This window comes from Bubalus bubalis, chromosome 3, assembly GCF_019923935.1.
Source record: "Bubalus bubalis isolate 160015118507 breed Murrah chromosome 3, NDDB_SH_1, whole genome shotgun sequence".
In the NCBI taxonomy this organism is placed as follows: domain Eukaryota; kingdom Metazoa; phylum Chordata; class Mammalia; order Artiodactyla; family Bovidae; genus Bubalus; species Bubalus bubalis.
Window position 1 is genome coordinate 158,950,168 of NC_059159.1, and position 18,587 is coordinate 158,968,754.

General features: G+C 45.7%; 2 protein-coding genes and 1 long non-coding RNA gene across 5 annotated transcripts; 1 reads left to right on the top strand and 2 right to left on the bottom strand.

Moving 5' to 3' along the window:
- Positions 1–408: 408 nt before the first annotated feature.
- On the top strand, positions 409–3,641 carry LOC112583507 (translation initiation factor IF-2-like). The gene is made up of 2 exons (XM_044940398.1): positions 409–1,370; positions 2,860–3,641. The coding sequence occupies exons 1-2, from the start codon at positions 534–536 to the stop codon at positions 2,899–2,901; spliced, it is 879 nt and encodes a 292-aa protein (XP_044796333.1). The 5' UTR covers positions 409–533; the 3' UTR covers positions 2,902–3,641.
- Positions 1,723–7,124, bottom strand: LOC123332945. The gene is made up of 5 exons (XR_006550131.1): positions 6,499–7,124; positions 5,447–5,513; positions 5,231–5,353; positions 4,952–5,086; positions 1,723–2,155 (listed from the first exon to the last, which is right to left on the bottom strand). It is a non-coding gene; the product is annotated as an uncharacterized LOC123332945 (long non-coding RNA).
- A 6,367-nt stretch (positions 7,125–13,491) lies between these two features.
- Positions 13,492–18,189, bottom strand: KLF4 (Kruppel like factor 4). Of its 3 annotated transcripts, XM_006079409.4 has the most exons (5): positions 17,692–18,186; positions 17,463–17,583; positions 15,795–16,788; positions 15,531–15,695; positions 13,492–14,575 (listed from the first exon to the last, which is right to left on the bottom strand). In XM_006079409.4, exons 1-5 carry the CDS (start codon positions 17,694–17,696, stop codon positions 14,400–14,402), a joined length of 1,461 nt encoding a protein of 486 aa, XP_006079471.1. In that variant the 5' UTR covers positions 17,697–18,186; the 3' UTR covers positions 13,492–14,399.
- Positions 18,190–18,587: the final 398 nt, after the last annotated feature.

Consider the following 18,587-nt stretch of genomic DNA (forward strand, 5'->3'; position numbering starts at 1 on the left):
AAAGCCTAGCCAGCGAATGATGATGATGACGGTGGTGGTGGTGAGGGTCACCATTTAATGAGTACTTACTATATACCCACATCCTATATACATATACTATACTATATAGTATATATATGGCTTCCCTAGTAGCTCAGCTGGTAAAAAATTCACCTGCAATGCAAAGATCTGGGTTAGACTCCTGGGTCGGGAAGATCCGCTGATGAAGGGATAGGCTACCCACTCCAGTATTCTTGGGCTTCCCTGGTGGCTCAGCTGGTAAAGAATCCGCCTGCAATGTAGGGAGACCTGGGTTCGATCCCTGGGTTGGTAAGATCCCCTGGAGAAGGGAAAGGCTACCCATTCCAGTATTCTGGCCTGGAGAATTCCTTGGACAGAGGACCCTGGCAGGCTACAGTCCATGGGGTCGCAGAGTCGGACACGACTGAGCGACTTTTACTTCACTTACTATATACTGGGCACTTGACGGCGCATTCTCAACTATTTCATCAACTTTGTCTAGGGTATCATACACATTAGCCAAAGGGAGGCAGATGTCCAGAGCACCAGGGGGCAAGAAGCCAGTAAGTGACAGAACCAGACTGAGAATCCACCTCGAATTGATGATAAATTTCCTAACACTGGGTCAGCCTCCGCAGGGACGAAGAGGGACGCGTCTCGCACGCAGAGGTGCGGCTCGGCACCCGGCCCTGAGGCCGCCAGCGGACCTCAGCCGAACCGGCCGGCTGGGGGCACTGCAGACCGCTCGCGGCACTGCTCCCGCCTCCAGCTCCCGGCGCCCGGGGGCCGCGGCACCCCGGTGCGCCGCTCTCGCCCCAGCCTTGGCCCCCGCTACCTCCTGGCCCCTAAGCACAGACCAACCTTCCCGCCGGGATGCAGAGAACGCCGATCCGGGCCCCAGAGACAACCCCCCGCGCCCTGCACGCTCTCACTTACACCTCCACTTGGGCACAGAAAAGTTTCAGGAACCGCGTCTTCCGGGGTGGACGCGGCAGGCTCAGCACGGGCCCTGCTGGGGTTCGGGGGATTTGGACTCCACTGGCTCCGTTCAGACCGAGGAGGGGAAACCCAGACCAAGAGCTGGGACTCCGGGAGTATCCCCGGCGCATTTGAATGTCCGGCCGCTGCTTCCCCACCCTGCTCAAGCTGTCACCTTTCTCTCCCTCTGCCCTGAAAATTTCACTCCCCACCCAGCCTGCTCACCGAATTCTGACTTTGAACCGAAACGTGTTCAGGAGTATTTGAGGCCAGGCCACAGCCAGCAGGCGCTCTGGCCCTCGCCAAAGCAGCTGCAAGTGGGCATCACTGTACCTGGGCAAGGGAACCCCACAGAGGCGGGGTCATGCTTTCCAAAGTTATATCCAGGCGAGGTAAGAGGCATCCACTGACCTTGACCCTTCTCCGCGGTCACCTGGGATACGGGCATTTAAGGTGGGCAGTTTAACGAGGTGATAACTAAGTGAAAATGGCCTGGTAGCCTCTTGAATTTGAAGCACCAATTGAGGCTTTCTTTAGAAGGGGAATGTTATGAATAGGTTACTTTCAAGGAATTCTGTTACCAGTAATCACCCCTGAATTTAATTGGTCATTCTGCCTGTTAAAGGTCTTGCAGACCCCTCCAAGTTCTAAGAGGACAAGGAAAAGAATGTTTCTGAGATTTACCACTGGGAGGGAAATATCATGTTACTTTGCATTAGGTTATACATTAGCATACTTCTTGAATTGAATTTTCCACTTTCACTTTTTAATATCTTTCCAATTCCCAACTAGTCTCTGGAAATTTAAAAAAGGGCGGTGGGAGGGTTGGTGATGTGTATGCCACAGATGGAGATGGAAAAGCTGCCCAGAACATGTTGACATTTAAAAAAAAAAAAAAGTTAACATCCCCCCACACTTTAAAAGTATGATATTAGGAACAGAGTTATGATGGCAAAAGTTACTCGTAGAACATCTGTTCCTTCCAATGGGAGGATTTCTTTCCTGCCAAGAATTTATGAATTTTATATAGGAGCTGGATTCTGTTTGGGGAAGGAGGAAGGAAGTGAGCCAAAGCAGCCCCCTCCTCTGCCCGGAATTCAGGGATACTGTGCTCCTGACTTGTCAATGGATCTTGAAGCTGCTGATGGGGTAAAAGTCCTCCTTCAGAAGAACATGGCTGGGAATGGAAAAAAAGAAAAATTAAACAAATACCACCGCTGGTTTTAAAGTGAATTGAACAGTACAAAAGAAGATCAAGGCCATGGGACTTGAAGACAAGATACTCCCGTTCACGGGAGGCCTAATCCTTTTGAGAGGAGAAAGGAGAGTTTATTATTGGGATAAAACCTGCTCAACTCATATCAGCTCATTTCAGATGTTCCTTTCATTTTCTCGTTGTCCTGATAGGCAGTCTTCCATTCATCCCAAACACTTCAATCAGCCCCTTTCTCTGCAGTCTATTGTCCTTCCCTGTTGCTCAATTGAGCCTAGTGACTGGAAGGGTTATCTTTCTAAAACCATCAGAGGGATGCTCCTAGAAGTCATCAGGGTGAATAGGACACTAAATGGATTAGCAGTTGAAACATTAATGAGCCTTTTTTGACTCAAGGCAAGTTAACCTAAGCGGATTTCCAATGGTTTCCTCTTCTAGGAACTTTCTGTTCTTAAGGTGTATGTACTGCATGGAGGAGATCCTTTTGCATCTTCAAGTAAACCGATCTAGGTTCTTGTCCTTATGTGGAAGCAGCTTCTTTATGTTTTTTTAAAAAAATTATTTTTAATTTAAAGATAATTGCTTTACGATATTGTGTTGCTTTCTAACAAACATCAACATGAATCAGTCACAGGGATACATATGTTCTTTTCCTTTTTTCCTTATAGAATTTCGGAGGAAACATGAAAAAAAAAAAAGAAAATATCTAAGATCAAGAATCTAAATTAAAAAAAAAAAGAAGAAGAAGAATCTAAATTGTTTTTGTTTGACAGCAAGAGAGAGGGGGAAAAAAATCAACATTAGGGGTTTAGTACATTTGCTCCAGCCAACAAATATTTATTAAGCATTTACTGCATGCCAAGCAATTTGTTAGGCATTGTTACCCCTTCTTCTACAGGGGAGCTAGACAATACATGTATCTAGTATATGACACACCTCAGCTAATGGTGCCCTGTGGAAAAATCCAGCACAATAAAAGATAAAAAATACCAGGGACAGAGTGGGAGGGTTTTCCCCTCAGCCAGGGAAGGTTGCTCCAAGGAATTGACATTTGAGTGGTCCTTCTAGAACTTTCCCAATGCAAATATATCCCAAAACACATTAATGTAGATATATTTTTATCAAGTTGGATTGTACTGTATAGGTGTCTCCCCCTCCAGTTAACTGCTCCTGAACATTCTTCTGTATCTAAAGAGCATATGGCTTGAGAACTTGGGACTGGGTGGAATCAAGTTTAATTCCAGCTTCACTCCTCACTGGTTTTGTGATTCTAGGCAAGTTCCCTAAACTTTCTTGGCCTCAGAACCCTCATCCTTAAAATGAGATAAATAATTATGTCTGCCTCTTAAGGGTTATTGAGGAGACCAAATGAGAAAAATACATGTCAAATACTGAGTACGAGGAGGGCATGTAGTAAACCTTAATAGATGTTTTTGTGTTGTTTAGTCACTAAGTTGTGTCTGACTCTTTTGCGACCTCATGGACTGTAGCCCACCAGGCTCCTCTGTCCATGAGATTTCCCAAGCAAGAATACTGGAGTGAGTTGGCATTTCCTCCTCCAGAGGCTCTTCCCTCCTAGCATCTCCTGCATTGGCAGGCAGATTCTTTACCCCTGTGCCACCCGGGAAGCCTAAGGTGCCCTAGGACTTACTTTACCTACACTGTGCTGCTGGACAGAAAGATTTGGATGCAAACCTAACTCAGATAATAAGAATGAGCTAAAGGAGAAAAATAAAACGAAACCAAACTCAACTGTAGGAAACGTGCCAAATCAGCACGTTTTAAGTTTTTAAGAATTTTTAAAATTTTTGAAAAATATTTATTCGTTTATTTATTTATTTAGATTGTGCCGCATGTGAAATCTTACGGCATGTGAAATCTTAGTCCCCCAGTCAGGGGTGGAACCTGTGCCTCCTTCAGTGGAAGCCTGATATTAACCACTCGACCTCCAGGGAAGTTCCATCAGTACATTTTTTTAGGAGGGACTCTTCTTTCTGCTGCTGCTAATGCTGAATCAGACTCTCACATTAAAAATCTGTCCATTTGCCACGTACGCTTAAAGTTCAGGGACCTCTGGGTTTTGCCGAGCAGGTCAGTCTATGGCCTGATGTAGACTGAGGATGAGGGTCTAAACAGTCCTAGACGGGAATGAGATTCTACAGCAGCGTTAAATGTGGAAACTTGGGGGCCTCAGCTTCTTCAGGTGGGAGCTCTGCTTCTTCAGGTGACACGTTTCTTGGAACTCCCTCTGGCTCTGACGGCCATGTGTTCCTTGAGTATTAACCAGCTCCCAGACTGTGCTCCCGTGCTCTGCAGAACCTCCCCTGCTTCCGAGATCAGAAATGGCTCTATGAGTCATCCGTCCATGCCCCGAGGCACAGACCCAGATCTATTTTAGGTTAAGATCCCGGTTAGGGGAAAAGGGATTATCTTCAGATATTGGGAGCATTAGGAGAATGTTAGCAGAGCATTTTGGAAGATGGCGGTGAAAGTGTTTCCCATGGGACGTGGCTGAGAAATGTGGGCTCAAAGTACAACCCTCCAGCGTGCCACTCCTTTTGGCTGACTTCCTGTTGGGCATTCTCCATTCAGGGGGGGCCTTGGAGTGTATGATCTTCCGCACAAGACACTCTCTTAGGCTAGCCTCCAACTGGCCTAACTGTCAAATGCTAGTCTTTATTCTAACAGATTGAATACATGTGTCAAGTACTTTTGGAATCAGTGAATGAAATACCCAGGAAAAAAGCATGGCTTACTTACTTTTGATGATTTTATAGAAGCTGTGGGGGTGCCGCAATGCAGAAACGGACTGCCTTTTCTTGAGTCATTATCCAAACTGGAGCACAGAAGAATGTGGTGTATTTTTAATGGAATGACAGATAAGATTACTTGTGTCTATTAGAAAGAAGAGTAGATTAGGTTAGTCTTGTCCTTATAGCTTCCTGTACACCAAAATTAACCCATTTAGTTTTAAAAACTAACACATTCCACAGAGGTGAGGAACAGAATAACCTCCAAATGAAGTTAGCTTGAGTTTACCTGGGAGGTGGTGTGATGTGGCAGAAAAAGCCTCAGCTTAGGAATCAGGTAGATCTAACTTCCCATCACAGCTATGTGACCTTGGGTGAGTCACTTGCCTCCTCTGGGCCTTAGTCTTCTCTACTACAAAATGGGCATAATCATAAAACAGTAAACATCTAGCCAAGTCCTTGGCATACCATGGGTACTCCGTGAACGTGAATGCTTTCCATCTACCTCCAGCTCGCTCAACCAGCAATTCCAGGTTCCCAGGACCTTCCTCCATACATGCAAGAAATGTTTTCTTGTGGTCAATGGCAAAGACCAAGGATGGAGAAACCAAAGAGTTAAAAAGAAAACAAACAAACAAATAAACCATGTGTCTTAAACCTAGCATCTAAGAAATTGTTCCTCCTCATGCAATTTCTGTTCCAAGTTCTGTGTGGCCAATCTGGGAACATTGTCAAAGCAAATGTTAGTTAAAAATTGTTTACCAAAGGACAGGTAGTTAAATATCACGTACAGCTGAGAATTTTGTTATCGCAAACCTACAATAATTTTTCTCAAACCTTTCTTTATAAAGGAGGACATTGGACGGAAGTGTTCAAATAGGTCCTGAGGTAGTCAGAAGATTTATTTTTTTCCTTTCTGTTCTTTTTGTAGATTTACTGCCTCATCAGCCATCTGTAGTGCTTTAGAAAGATTGAAAAAAAAAAGCCCAGAGTGCCACACATTCTAATTAAGGAAATAATAAATGAAAATGTGTGCGTACCTATTCCTATGAGTTATTTGTCAGTTGCTAAATAGATCACTGGCTCAGTATTGCTGGAGCCTGAGTAGACTCCACCATTCATAGAGAAAACTGATCTAACTTAATCAGTGCAAACATTTGGCTGTGCTGTATTATCAGTTTTTTCACAGGCAGTATTGATTGTATATCAGAACAAGAAAATGAAAATAAAAAACTCTGAACCTAGAAGAGGTCATGTGCTTCCAAATGCAAATTGAGATCCAAACATTAAACAATAGGGATCTTCTAATCCTTTTACAAAGACACAAATTGCAAATCAGACTCCCATGCCAGGCTGGCTTTGCCTAACAAAGTCTTTAATGCAAAGAATCCCTTAGGCAAAGCCTCCCCTGTTTCTACAAGCTTTGGCACCAGGCACCAAAAGAGCCTATGAAGTCAGTTATGCTGCATAATCATAAAATTAATTGTGCTTAGAGCAAAATCAGGTTGTTCCCCTAGTCTAGATATACAGTCTCCAAACTTTAGAGACAGAAGGTACCTGGATTTGCAGATGAAGCTCCATGTTGCTGGAATCATTCATTTCAACAGAAGTTTATGATATTTTGTTGAATAATGCCAAATCCTTCATGCTGAACCTGAATAACGCGTTTCAACATGCTTTAACATGTGCCTGATAAACAAGTTGGAGGTATCTAAAATAATAAGCAATCAAGAAAATTGTAGGGAAAAAATGGCTCATGTGGTTGCAGTCAACGTAGTTAAGTCTCTCAAAGAACTAACTATCCAATCACTTTTCCAAGGAAGGTAAACAATTTTTACTGGGTTACAGTGTGGATAGAGCAATTGCATTAGGAAAAAATATCTGTAGACATGCACATTTATATGTACTGATTCATTTTTGGTTCCATCGCTTTTTGCACAGTTGCTGGTAAGGTAGGTGTTGAACAGATTATGTATGTTTGAATGAAGTTGCATGGAAACAGAAAGCAGAACAAGTCAGAATTATATTTTTATACTTTTAGGAAATGGTTCCTATGTTCTCCAGTGAGGAGCATGGTGGTGAGTGAATAGTCCCCATCTTAGCTGGTAACACAATACTATAGAAGCACAACAGAGAATAATGAAACAATTTTGGGACATCAGAGCACAACATCACATTGAATTTAGAACTTACCTTTTAAAAAAATGATGTATGTATTGTAAAAAAAAAAAAAAATCTGCATCCTCCTCTACTGTCGCCTTGGGTTCTCAGGCTGGAGCCATCAGCTCTTGGCTTTTTCAGTGAGACCTAGGTCCTCAACAGTGTTCAGATCCCCACTTGATGTGACCTTGGGCAAGTTCAAGTCTTTTATCCTGGCCTCAGTTCTCTCCTTGAGTTGAAGGGTCTTGAAGACCCTTTGGTGCTCAGACCGCCTGTGTAGTTTTATAGCTTTCAATGCTTACAGTCTGTTTTTAATTCCTCCGAGAGGTAGTAACAATGCCTCAAAGGCAGGGAGGAACATTTGTCAATTCTATGCACTGTTTTCTAGAGTCAGTTTTCTAGAACAGTTTAGACATGTTCAGAACTAAGAAAATTACTGTCATCCAGGCAGCAAGGAGAGTCTCAAGCTTGAAGAACAACAAACTTGAAGAATAGGTGATCCTCCCTTATTTGGGCAGACTGGCCCATCCAGGATCCTAGAATGGAAAGTAGCTTCTTAAAGATTTTCAAGTGTTTGTTTGTCGTATGTTCACAGTTCACTTACTTCTTTTTTCACCCTTGAGAGGAGGCACAATGGGTATCCCAAGGGAAGAAAAAAATACTTCCTTTCCCCAAATTCTGGCTTCCTGAAGGCCATGCCCAATAGTCTCCTAACTACTTCCAGTGGGTCACCTGAACCCATCTGCTTCCCCTAATACACATCAACACCACCCCTCTCCCATCCAGCCATGAACAACATTCTTTACAGAATCAATACTCAAAAACACCCAGCAAGGAGGAGTCCTTTAAAAAGAAATGCCAGGATTGGAGGCTAAATAATCAATAAATGATTAGTTGTATTCAATGAAATCCAGTAACTACAGGTATTCAAGGGCACATAAGAAAAGCTTCCAGTGCCCTTCAGGAGCTCATGTCTGCTGGGGGAGCCAAGCCCATAAAATCTTTTTTTTTTTTTAAGTTTTTATTGAAATATAGATAATTTACAATGCTGTGTTAGTTTCAGATATACAACAAATGACTCATGACTCAAATATATATATATATATACACACATATATAATTTTTTCTTTTTATAGATTCTTTTCCATTACAGGTTTTTATAAGATAGAAATAAAGAATGATATAGAGAGGGTCTTGTTGGTTATCTATTTTATATTGTGGTATGTATAAAATTTTGTGACCTATAAGGAAATGATTTTAAGGAAAGATCTAGACTGAAGGGGTGGGAGGGCTTTTTAAGAATTACCTATGAAGGATATATGAGTGCTTGTCAGGGGAATATGGGTCTTTTGAGAAGCAGCAGAGGCCAGCGTCTGCCAGCAGAGGCTCAAAGGCTGAAACATCATGCACTGAGGTGTCCAGAGTAGTTTTGCCTGGCTGGCACACTTACAATGTGATTGGACACTTAAGGAGATGAAGCTTGACAAATAGTGGGGGGCCACAATTTAAATCTTTACCCACTAGATCCTAGGGACACTGGGAAGGTAATGAGTAGAGAAGGGGCTTGACCAGATCTGTTTGACCAGGAAAGCTGTGTGCTGAGACAGACACAGGTGCTGTTCTTCCACCTCACACTAAAATTGTAAATCATATTCATGGCAGAGTGATCAGCTCCAGAAACTTCTGCAGGAAACTTCCCCATCTTGTCTACCTTGACAAAGGCAGTCTCATGTTAACTGGGAGACAAAAAGTCTGGGGCTTTTGACTCCTAAACAGGTTTACTGGAAGAAACTGGATGTTAGTAAATCCTTCTGAATTGGGGTGTATCCATTTTGCCTGTAGCCCTACCAGCCCAGCAGATGGAGGACAAAAGCATTAGAAGAGAAACGCTTTGAGCATGTCAGCAAGAATGAGAAACAAAAACAAAACACTAACCTGTAAAGGAAACCTTGGTTTCTTCGTCCATAAAATGGGGATGAGAGAGGGAAATCCCACCCCTACCTTTTGTTCTGAGGATTATTTGAGGTGATAGAGCATGTACATGCTTCAGACAACTCAGACAGTTGTGCAGAAACAAGAGGTGACTATCAACAAAAGTGACCAGGATCAGAAAAGGGGTATGCTTGTCTTTACTGAAAAATTCCTTCCGTGTGTCATGACAAAGAGACTCTGCTTATGGTTTTCACAAATTCACGCTTCTTGTTGGCTTTCAGCAAGTGTATCTAGAGTTCCTTCAACTTCCCTGTAAAGTGGCTTATCCATTTTAGCTTTTTTAAGAGGTCATGCAGATAGAGTTGGACTTCCCTGGTGGCTCAGTGGTAAAGAATCCATCTGCCAGTGCAGGAGATGCAAGTTCAATCCCCCTGGAGAGGGAAATGGCAACCCACTCCAGTATTCTTGCCTGAGAAATCCCATGGACAGAGGAAGCCAGTGGGTAACAGTCCATGAAGCTGCAAAGAATTGGACATGATTTAGTGACTAAACAACAACAACAATGCAGGTAGAGAGTGTGAGTGCATTTGCTTTGTGCCTTGATAATCTGGTCACCATTTAGTAATATGTTGATCGAGTACCCGAGAGTACAGATGCAAATATTATAGCTGAGACAGGTGTTGTAACCCCACTCAACCTCTCAGCCTCAGATACCTTGGACTGGACATCCTTGACTCTTTTCCCTATTTGATTTTAGATAATTGTCCCATCTCTACCTGCAGCTTCATCCACCCATCTATTGATCTGTCTCTCCATAAACAGCTGTTTCTCCTTTCTTTTTCTGTTTCGATGATAACATGTAACATACACGTGGAAAGAAACAAAAAAGGATGGCAAATGGCCCTCATACTCTGGAACATAATAATTATTGTGTTGTATCAATGAGAAATGTTCTAGTAGGCATACCCAAATGTCAGAGGGATTCTAGAAGTGTGAATTTATTTCCTGTCGTTGTTACTAAATTAGAATTCTATTTATTTCCTCCTTTTCCTTTAAGAACAAGTGGCGAATGACATTTGGGAGGACGCGTTGCAACATGCTGACTCATTTAGGGTGTTGAGAAGACTGAAACAATTCGAAAAAGTGATATTATAGCACAGGCATCGGGGAAAACAATTAGAAAGATGGGCTCCGGATGTTTGTGTTTCCAGAGAAGCAACTTGACTGATATTCCTACACCATGCCCTACCTCCCCCGCAACTAAGTCAGCTGCCTATGGTAGCCGAGAGGGCAGCCTGAAAGATTTTATGTGTTTATGCTAACATTTTGGCAGATGGTTTCCTTTGCATTTTGACTGTGACCAGGGCTTTGAACCCCTAGGTACTTCAGAAGGATTTAAGAATTTATTAGTTTTTTTAGGAGATGGTGAGAAATTTACTTAAAATTAATTTTTTTGGTCTAAGTTAAAGCTTTCCAAAGGGTGTCTGTTCTCAACTTGTGTTTTAGTTTCACTTAATGTGGGGGGAAAAAAGATATTATACAATCAAATGCAATCAAAAGCATTCCGATTCGAACAGTACTATCTTTGCATTTTCATGGAATATAGAACATTCCGTGATATATTCCACAGCATTCGTTATGTAGAGCATTCTTGGTAGTTTTGTATGAAATATTACTGAGTGCTCTGCATGTGAACAGTGAGTGAGTTTCCTAAACAACTTTTAAGAAGCAGAAATAGTTTCAGCTTAGTGCTGTAAAAACATGTCACTTTACAATAGTGTGTAAAATGTGCTTAGGAAAGACGAGTAAATAAAACACGTAAAAGGCTAATATATAATAATAAGTACAAGGACAAAATGATAAACACACAAAAAAGGTTTGGGTAGGTCTGGATGGCGTCTGTGTGTTTTACAAGACAGGGAGAAAGGTGAAGGTGGGGAGAAAGAGAATAAGGACCATGAATTCACTTGCGTGTGTGGTATTATGCTGAATGGAGCTTCAGAAGCCAGAACATATAATAGAACAGGTGGCTACATAGGCTGCTAAATTTAGATATTCCCATAGATCAAAGTACAATGGGTCCCACCAATGCTTAATATTTTCCCTGCAGACTTGCTTCCATGGCTTAAAGACTGTCTCCCTTCAACTTCCTTATATGTAAAAAAAATTATATGCAAAAATTGTGACTCTCCAAATCTGAAACAACTTTGCTGATTTCTAAAAACCGGGGACAGTTTTTAAAAGAAAGGATTAATCCCCAATTGTCCTGCTTGAGATGGTGAGGTTTCCTGTTTTAACAAACCCAAACAAGATTGTAGGAGTCAAACAGGTTCTCAGATTCAAAGAATAATTTTGCTGGAAGAGGCATTTTGTTGGAAGGGAAGAGACTGAAAAGTCTGTTGATGTGTAGGAAACACTATTGTTAATCCTGTGTGTGTGCGCGCACACACACACACAAGTTAAAATCTAGGACATATAAAATTAAATGTCATGAGGAAAATGTAATAAGCAGGCATCTCAATTATTGGGTACTCTTTATTATACAGTATAAACGGCTCTGTAATGCAGTGATGACAGCGCACCCAGGAGCTCAGAACTGAGAGGTACTAAAGTCAATAGTTTAGCTATTCGTGCATCTTGAATACTTTTGTCCTGTTACATTTTCAGAAAATCTCACTTTAGATACTGAAGCTTTCTTCTTCAGGTTAGAAAAAGTTAATGCAATATTTCCTGCCTTTGACATAAGAAAATTTAAACACATTTAATACGTCTTGGTATTTTATGGTGTTTCTTCTACCTGAGATGATAGGCTCTTAGTAAACAGGAAAATGGTAAAACAAGCTTTTGACAAACACTTTTTATACACAAACTACGTGCCAGAAACCTCTGTATAAGAGAAAGGTGGATTCCAAGAGCAGGAACCATAATTTAATACAAAGAAAAGGGTAACAGAATGTAGACTTTCTGTTTAAATAACTTAAATTGCTCTTTTAAAAATAAAGCCTAAATAGTTGCACCTATACCCTTTTTTAAAAAGTTTCTCCATTTAAAATAGGTACTTATTTTGGAATAGCTGGAAACTAAAAAATTTAACCCAAGAAAACCAGTATTAGTATCTTGATGTTTCCCTCCGATCTTTACTCTTAATTTTGTTTCTTCTCCTTCAATGCACACATTTGAACTTACACAATTGGAATCATTCTGTTTATAGTCTTATATCCTGCTTTTTCCACTTAACATACCGTGAGCATTTTTCCATGTCATTAAATATGCTTTGAATATGTTCTTGGCCACATAAAATTCCATCCTATTGATGCACCTGTTTTCTTTTAAGCTAAGACACATGCCACGTTTTCCAGCCATGCTGGACTCTTAAAAGCCAAGGAAAATACTTTGTGTTGATCCACCATGAGCCTCTTACGAATTTCTGTTTTTCATTCCATTTATAAAATGTACCCACAGTGCCAACACACCTCTGAACACCAGCTATAATGGACAGGTAATAAGCAGTCTAAAGAAAATGCCAGTCAGCTTCTGTCCGCTTGACAATGTTAATTAGTCACCCATATCACCATTACAAATACATAATGTCAACAGGAGTCACAAATGCTTTTTTCCATTCTGTGACAGCCACAAACGAACTTCAGATTCTTGGGTATCCACCGTAAAAAAAGCTTTAAGCTTTAATAATTCAAGAAATACGTTACCAACTTACAAAAACATGGTTTAAAACGTACTCAAATTTACATTACCCTTGGTTTTGTGACTGAGTCATTTTTGCCTCTTTTGTTTCAATGGACTGAAACGATGGGGCTGGCTTATCTGAGGACTGATGAAGTTTTAAAAATTTGCTAGAAACTTTGGTTCTACCCTCTTTTGGTGCTCTAAAAGTAATATATCTGTTACACACAAAACCTAAGTGAATCCTTTAATCCTCATGAGGGCACTGTGGAACTGTTCTTGATATCGTCCGCTGTGGGGAGGTTCTTTTGTTATACAGATTGTTCCGAGTGCAAGGCCTGGCCTGGGAGAGACTTTTACATTTTCATTTGATTTTAAAGACCAAACCATAAAGATCTTCAAAAATGTGAAACTGAAACATGTATGTTTAATGACTACTCATAGTAAACTGAGCCAACTGAATCACTGAGCTGTTTCTACCTGAAGTTCAGTCAGGTGGGGAAACTGCTTTCCTGTATCTTTTAATGAACATTTGAAAGAGAAACCTGAACTAGGTAAGTTTAATTCTATGATCATAAATCCTCAGAGCTTTCACCCCACAACATTAGACAGTACTCATTGTAAAGCTAAGTAGTCTTTTAAAAGTCTTCTTTTAATCTGTTGAGATAAAGTCGGTTTTTTGGGGGTGCTTTTCCTGTGCCTTACCCACTGGGTTTAAACTGAAATTTCTGTTATGTGCTTTTCCCGGGGAAAAACAACGCAAAACAAAAACAATGCTCAGATAAAATATTATAGGTTTATTTAAAACTTAATTCTCACCTTGAGTATGCAAAATACAAACTCCACAAAATGTTCATTTTTTTACTTTGTAGTTTACAAATATACAAAATAGAAGTTTGCTTAAATTTATATTACATATTTATTAAGGCAAGGAACTATATAGAAAAAAACATTTGTTCTGCTTAAGGCATACTTGGGAATAAACCATTGTACAAATTATTGCACATCTGAAACCACAGTGCATAACAGACTGTCTGCATAAAAAGATTAAAGTAAACCAGGTGTATTTACCTGACTTAGGTCATAAATGTAGATCGGAAGACAAAAATAGATTTTCCTTGTCAAAGTATGCAGCAGTTTGAGAACTTTGGCCTCATTTGGTACCTTTAGAACCAAGACTTACCAAGCACCATCGTTTAGGCTATTAAACACCATTTTCTGTACCTGAATTTCTTCCTCTTCTTCTAAGATCGTCAAAATGGCTTTTAGAAGGCAAACAGAATACAAGGTGATCTTTAGGCTTATATTGCATCAAAACAATTCTCAAGGGGTTCTGGTCTTCCCTCCCCCCCAACTCTCAGATCTAATTTATACCCTGATATCCACGACTTCCAGTCACCCCCTTGGCGTTTTGTAAGTCCAGGAATATATATATTCAAGTTGGATTTAGAATTGGAATGATAGAAGATCCAGTCACAGACCCCATTTTTTTTTTTTTTCTTGAGTTTGTCTTTTGGTTTCCTTGTGTCTCCTGATTATCCATTCACAAGTTGACTTGTTGGGAACTTGACCATGATTGTAGTGCTTTCCAGCTGGGTTCCTCCCCTCACCGGGAAGAGAGTGTGAAAGGTAAAAAATACTGAATTCTCTTCTGGCAGTGTGGGCCACATCCACTGTTTGGGGGTTTAAAAGTGCCTCTTCATGTGTAAGGCGAGGTGGTCCGACCTCGAGAATGCCCGGTCGCACTTCTGGCACTGGAAGGGGCGGTGCCCGGTGTGTTTGCGGTAGTGCCTGGTCAGTTCATCTGAGCGGGCAAACTTCCACCCACAACCATCCCAGTCACAGTGGTAAGGTTTCTCACCTAGAAAAGGAAAATAAACTTGTTGGAAGCTATTCCTGAAGGATGAAATTTTAAGAACTTGGAGGCCAGACATCAAACCAACTCAAGTACTCCATTCCGAAAGGATCCAGGAAATGTCTTTATACCTTCTCAAGGCTGTATTACATTTCAGATCATAAACAGGAATTTTACGGGGTTTTTTTTTTTTTTTTTGCTCTTTTTTTTTAAGAGAAATTAGATAATCGCAGAAAACACAAAAACCACTTAAAACTATACTTCTGCTGGACTAACGTTTTCATTCTTTTGAGCAAAGATGGGGCAAGAAATGAATTTAGAAATTATGACTGTTGGTGTCTCTCCTAATCCAAACCAAGCAATAATATCCTATCCCACTACAACTGGTTCTAAAAAGTGACAGGAGACTACTACTTTTCCTGTACCAATATTATTAATGAAAGCTATACTTCAGTGACCTTCTGTGCCTACTTACACAGATTCTCTGTGGTGACAATCTTAAATCAGAATCTCAGCAAGCCTAACCATGAAGTCCTTGAGATTTAAATAAAACCTAATTGTTAGGACTAGAGAGGGGGAGGGGTGAACCCCGGGAAGGGAACAACCAATAAAAATAGTGGAGAATACAGAACTGCTTAAAAAACTTATCATGACTTTGCACAGCAAGGCATAATTTCTTGATTACAAGGGCAATACTTTGCTCAAGCTAGAAGAGGCCCACCTGCAGCCTGGAATCTCCCTGCCTTTCAAAGGCCTAACAAAACTGCACTTTCAAGCACTGATACCATCCGCCCAGCAAAAGGCTCCTGGGCAAAATAGTAGGCGCCAGTTTGCTGTTCTCTCCTGTGATCCAGGAGATGGAGGAGATAGACTGCACCCCACATCCCAAGGGAGGCCCTGAGGAGTGTTGAGGCTGGACACCAGCCGCTCCCCCCACCTCCACGGCTTCCCGTCCTCCTACCTGTGTGGGTGCGCAGGTGTGCCTTGAGATGAGAACTCTTCGTGTAGGTTTTGCCGCAGCCTGCATAATCACAAGTGTGAGTGGCCGTCCTTTTCCGGGGCCACGACCGCCTTCCCCTCTTTGGTTTGGGCTCCTCCGGCATGCAGGAACCGGGTGGCATGAGCTCTAGGGGTGAAGAAGGTGGGGTCAGCGTCATCCTGTGTGCCCCGGACGGCGGGCACACGCAGGGCTCCCCAGCCCCAGCTATGAATCCCCGGGACTGACCTTGGTAATGGAGCGGTGGGACCTGCGGCTGCATCTGGTCGGGCAGGAAGGGAGGGTAGTTGGGCCCGGGGTGGGGATGGAAGCCCGGGGGGAGCGGCAGGGCAGGATGACAGTCCCGGCTGCTCAGCAGTTCCTCGGCACCCAGGGTCGGGGTAGTCCTGCTGGGGAGCTGCCGCCCCAAGGGAAAGTCGTGAGCAGGCGGCCGGTGGCCATTGCTGAGAGGAGGTCCAGTGCCCAAGTGGGCCTCTAGGGGCCGACCGACGGTGCACGAGGAGACAGCCTCCTGCTTGATCTTGGGGCACATGCGTGGCGGCCCGCCGCTGTAGGGCGCCACCACCACCGGGTGGCTGCCGTCCGGGCTGCCTTTGCTAACACTGATGACCGACGGGCTGCCGTACTCGCTGCCAGGGGCACTCAGCGACGCCTTCAACACGAACTTGCCCATCAGCCCGCCACCTGGCGGCTGCGGCTGCTGCGGCGGAATGTACACTGGGTCCAATTCGGGCCGCAGGAGCTCGGCCACGAAGCCGCCGGAGGGGCTCACATCGTTGATGTCCGCCAGGTTGAAGGGAGCCGTCGGAGGCGGTGCAGACTCCCGGCCGTACAGGAGGCCGCCGCCCGCACCGCCCGGCGCCGCCACGCCCGGGTCGCCCCCGGCCCGGATTGGATAGCTGAAGCTGCAGGTGGAGGGCGCACTGGCTGGACCGCTGCTCGACGGGGAGGACGAGGATGAGGCTGATGCCGACGAGGTCACTGTGGCGGCCACGGACTCCTGATGGGACAGCGAGTTGGAGAGGATAAAGTCCAGGTCCAGGAGATCATTGAACTCCTCCGTCTCCCTCCGCGGCAGGAGAGCCGGGTTGCTGCTGCCGCAAGCCGCGCCGACTCCTCCACTCTCCAGGTCGGTGGCCACGGTCGCCGCCGCCAGGTCGTAGGGGCGGCCGGGAAGCACCGGGGGAAGTCGCTTCATGTGGGAGAGCTCCTCCCGCCAGCGCTGTGGGGACAGGACGCGAGAGAGACAGTCAGTGTTGTCCCTAACTGCCACTCGATGTTAGTGGTGGGCCCGCCGCGCCTACACCGCCTAGACACGGGGACCGGATGGGCAGGAAGGGCCCCGGGGTCTGTGGGTGCCAGTGCTGCAATCATGGCCCACACCCGGGTCTGGGGAAAGGCGGTGCGTGGATATATGGAGGATGTTAGGTTGTGTCTGCCCGATTGCGTGTGAGCGAGCGCCGAGGCTCGCCAGCCTGGGTCCCTCCCCCGCCGGATCCCGGGGACGCTCCCGCCGCCCCCGAAATTGGGACACCGAGGTTCTCTTGGTGCGCCCTCGCCACGGGGACGCCTACGCGCCAAGCTCACTCTGGCCCAGCCAGTGTCTGGGGACACAGACACCTCCCGCCCGGTGGCCCGCGCGCCCGCCCTGCCGCTCGCGCGCTCCGGGACGTGTGCGGACCCGGCGTGCGCCCCCGGCGGTTCCACCGCGTCGGGACCACACGCATGTACAGCTGAGCCAAGGGCGCGGAAGCCATCCCGGGTAGCCTGCGGAGGAGCCCGTGCGGGGCCACTCCTGCCCGTCTAGTGGTGCTCGGTGACCCCAGGGCTCCGCCCGTCCCCATCCCACCCACAGAAGCCCACCGGAGGGCCCCAAAGGCCCGGGCCGACACTCACGTTATTCGGGGCACCTGCTGGACGCAGTGTCTTCTCTCTTCCCGCCGGGCCGGACGCGAACGTGGAGAAGGACGGGAGCAGCGCGTCGCTGACAGCCATGTCAGACTCGCCAGGTGGCTGCCTTCGGACCGGGTAGGGAGCAGAGGCAGAAGTCAGGGGCCACTCTCGACCGCCGCTCTGGCGCGTCCCATCCGCCCTCACCCCACCCTGCACCCCGTGCCGCACCTACCTCATTAATGTGGGGGCCCAAAAGGTCCTCGGGAGTCCGAAGCAGTAGGGGTACCCGAACCCCAAAGCCAACGAAGAGGAAAAAAACTTAGAAACGAAGCCAAAACCCAAAACCCCAAATTGCCCGAGATCCTTCTTCTTTGGATTAAATATAAAAGGGAGATGCCTTAAAAAAAAAGTTCCTTTGTATACAAAAGTTCTTAGAAAAGTTGTAAACTCGTAAAAATAGACAATCAGCAAGGCGAATTAAGTAGGTCCGGTGGCCAGGCTGCGCTCTCTTCGACTCAGCAGCGTCCCCCACCGCTGTCGCGGTCGCCGCGGCTATCGCCGTGAGCGCTGGGGCTGTGGCCGGGGTGGCAGGCGGGCGGCGCCGCCAGGTGAGACTGGATGCGGTGGCGCGGATCTGCGGACTGGGCGGCGGCGCGAGGCGCGGAGTCCCGGGGGCTGCGCGGGGCGCGCGCGGCCATGGGCGCTGGCCGCGGGCGGGTGGGTGGGTGGGTGGGGGGCCGGAGGGGCGGGGAGGGGCACTTGGCGGCTCCCGGTGCCGCCGCCGCCCGCCACCGCCTCTGCTCCCCGCGCGCCCACAGCCGCGCTCGCTCTCTCAGGCCGGGGAACTGCCGGCGGCCGCCGCGCGCTCCTTACTTATAACTTCTTCGCTCCCGCCCTCCCCCCCGCCTCCTACCCGCTGCGCGCAGGGGCCCGCCGCCAGGCCCCGCCCCTCCCTTTCTTCTCCCCTCCCTCCAGCGGCCCCCCCGCGCGTTGCCATGGCAGCTAAATAAACAAACTCAGCGCACGTGGGGGCGGGGAGGAGGGAGGGGCGCAGGCGGGGCCCGGTGGGCCGTGACGCCAGCCCGGCAGCTGGCGGGCAGGAGCCGCGCTGACGCCGGCGGCGGCGGC

Excerpts from the sequence above, each read along its gene's own strand:
- LOC112583507 (XM_044940398.1), top strand. The coding sequence starts at position 534 with ATGTCCAGAGCACCAGGGGGCAAGAAGCCAGTAAGTGACAGAACCAGA. Across the intron at positions 1,371-2,859 it reads CAAAGTTATATCCAGGCGAG|AATTTCGGAGGAAACATGAA; the intron begins GTAAGAGGCATC and ends TTTTCCTTATAG.
- KLF4 (XM_006079408.4), bottom strand. Across the intron at positions 16,789-17,462 it reads CAGCAGGTGCCCCGAATAAC|CGCTGGCGGGAGGAGCTCTC; the intron begins GTGAGTGTCGGC and ends CTGTCCCCACAG. Across the intron at positions 14,576-15,530 it reads ACACCTGCGCACCCACACAG|GTGAGAAACCTTACCACTGT; the intron begins GTAGGAGGACGG and ends TTCCTTTTCTAG.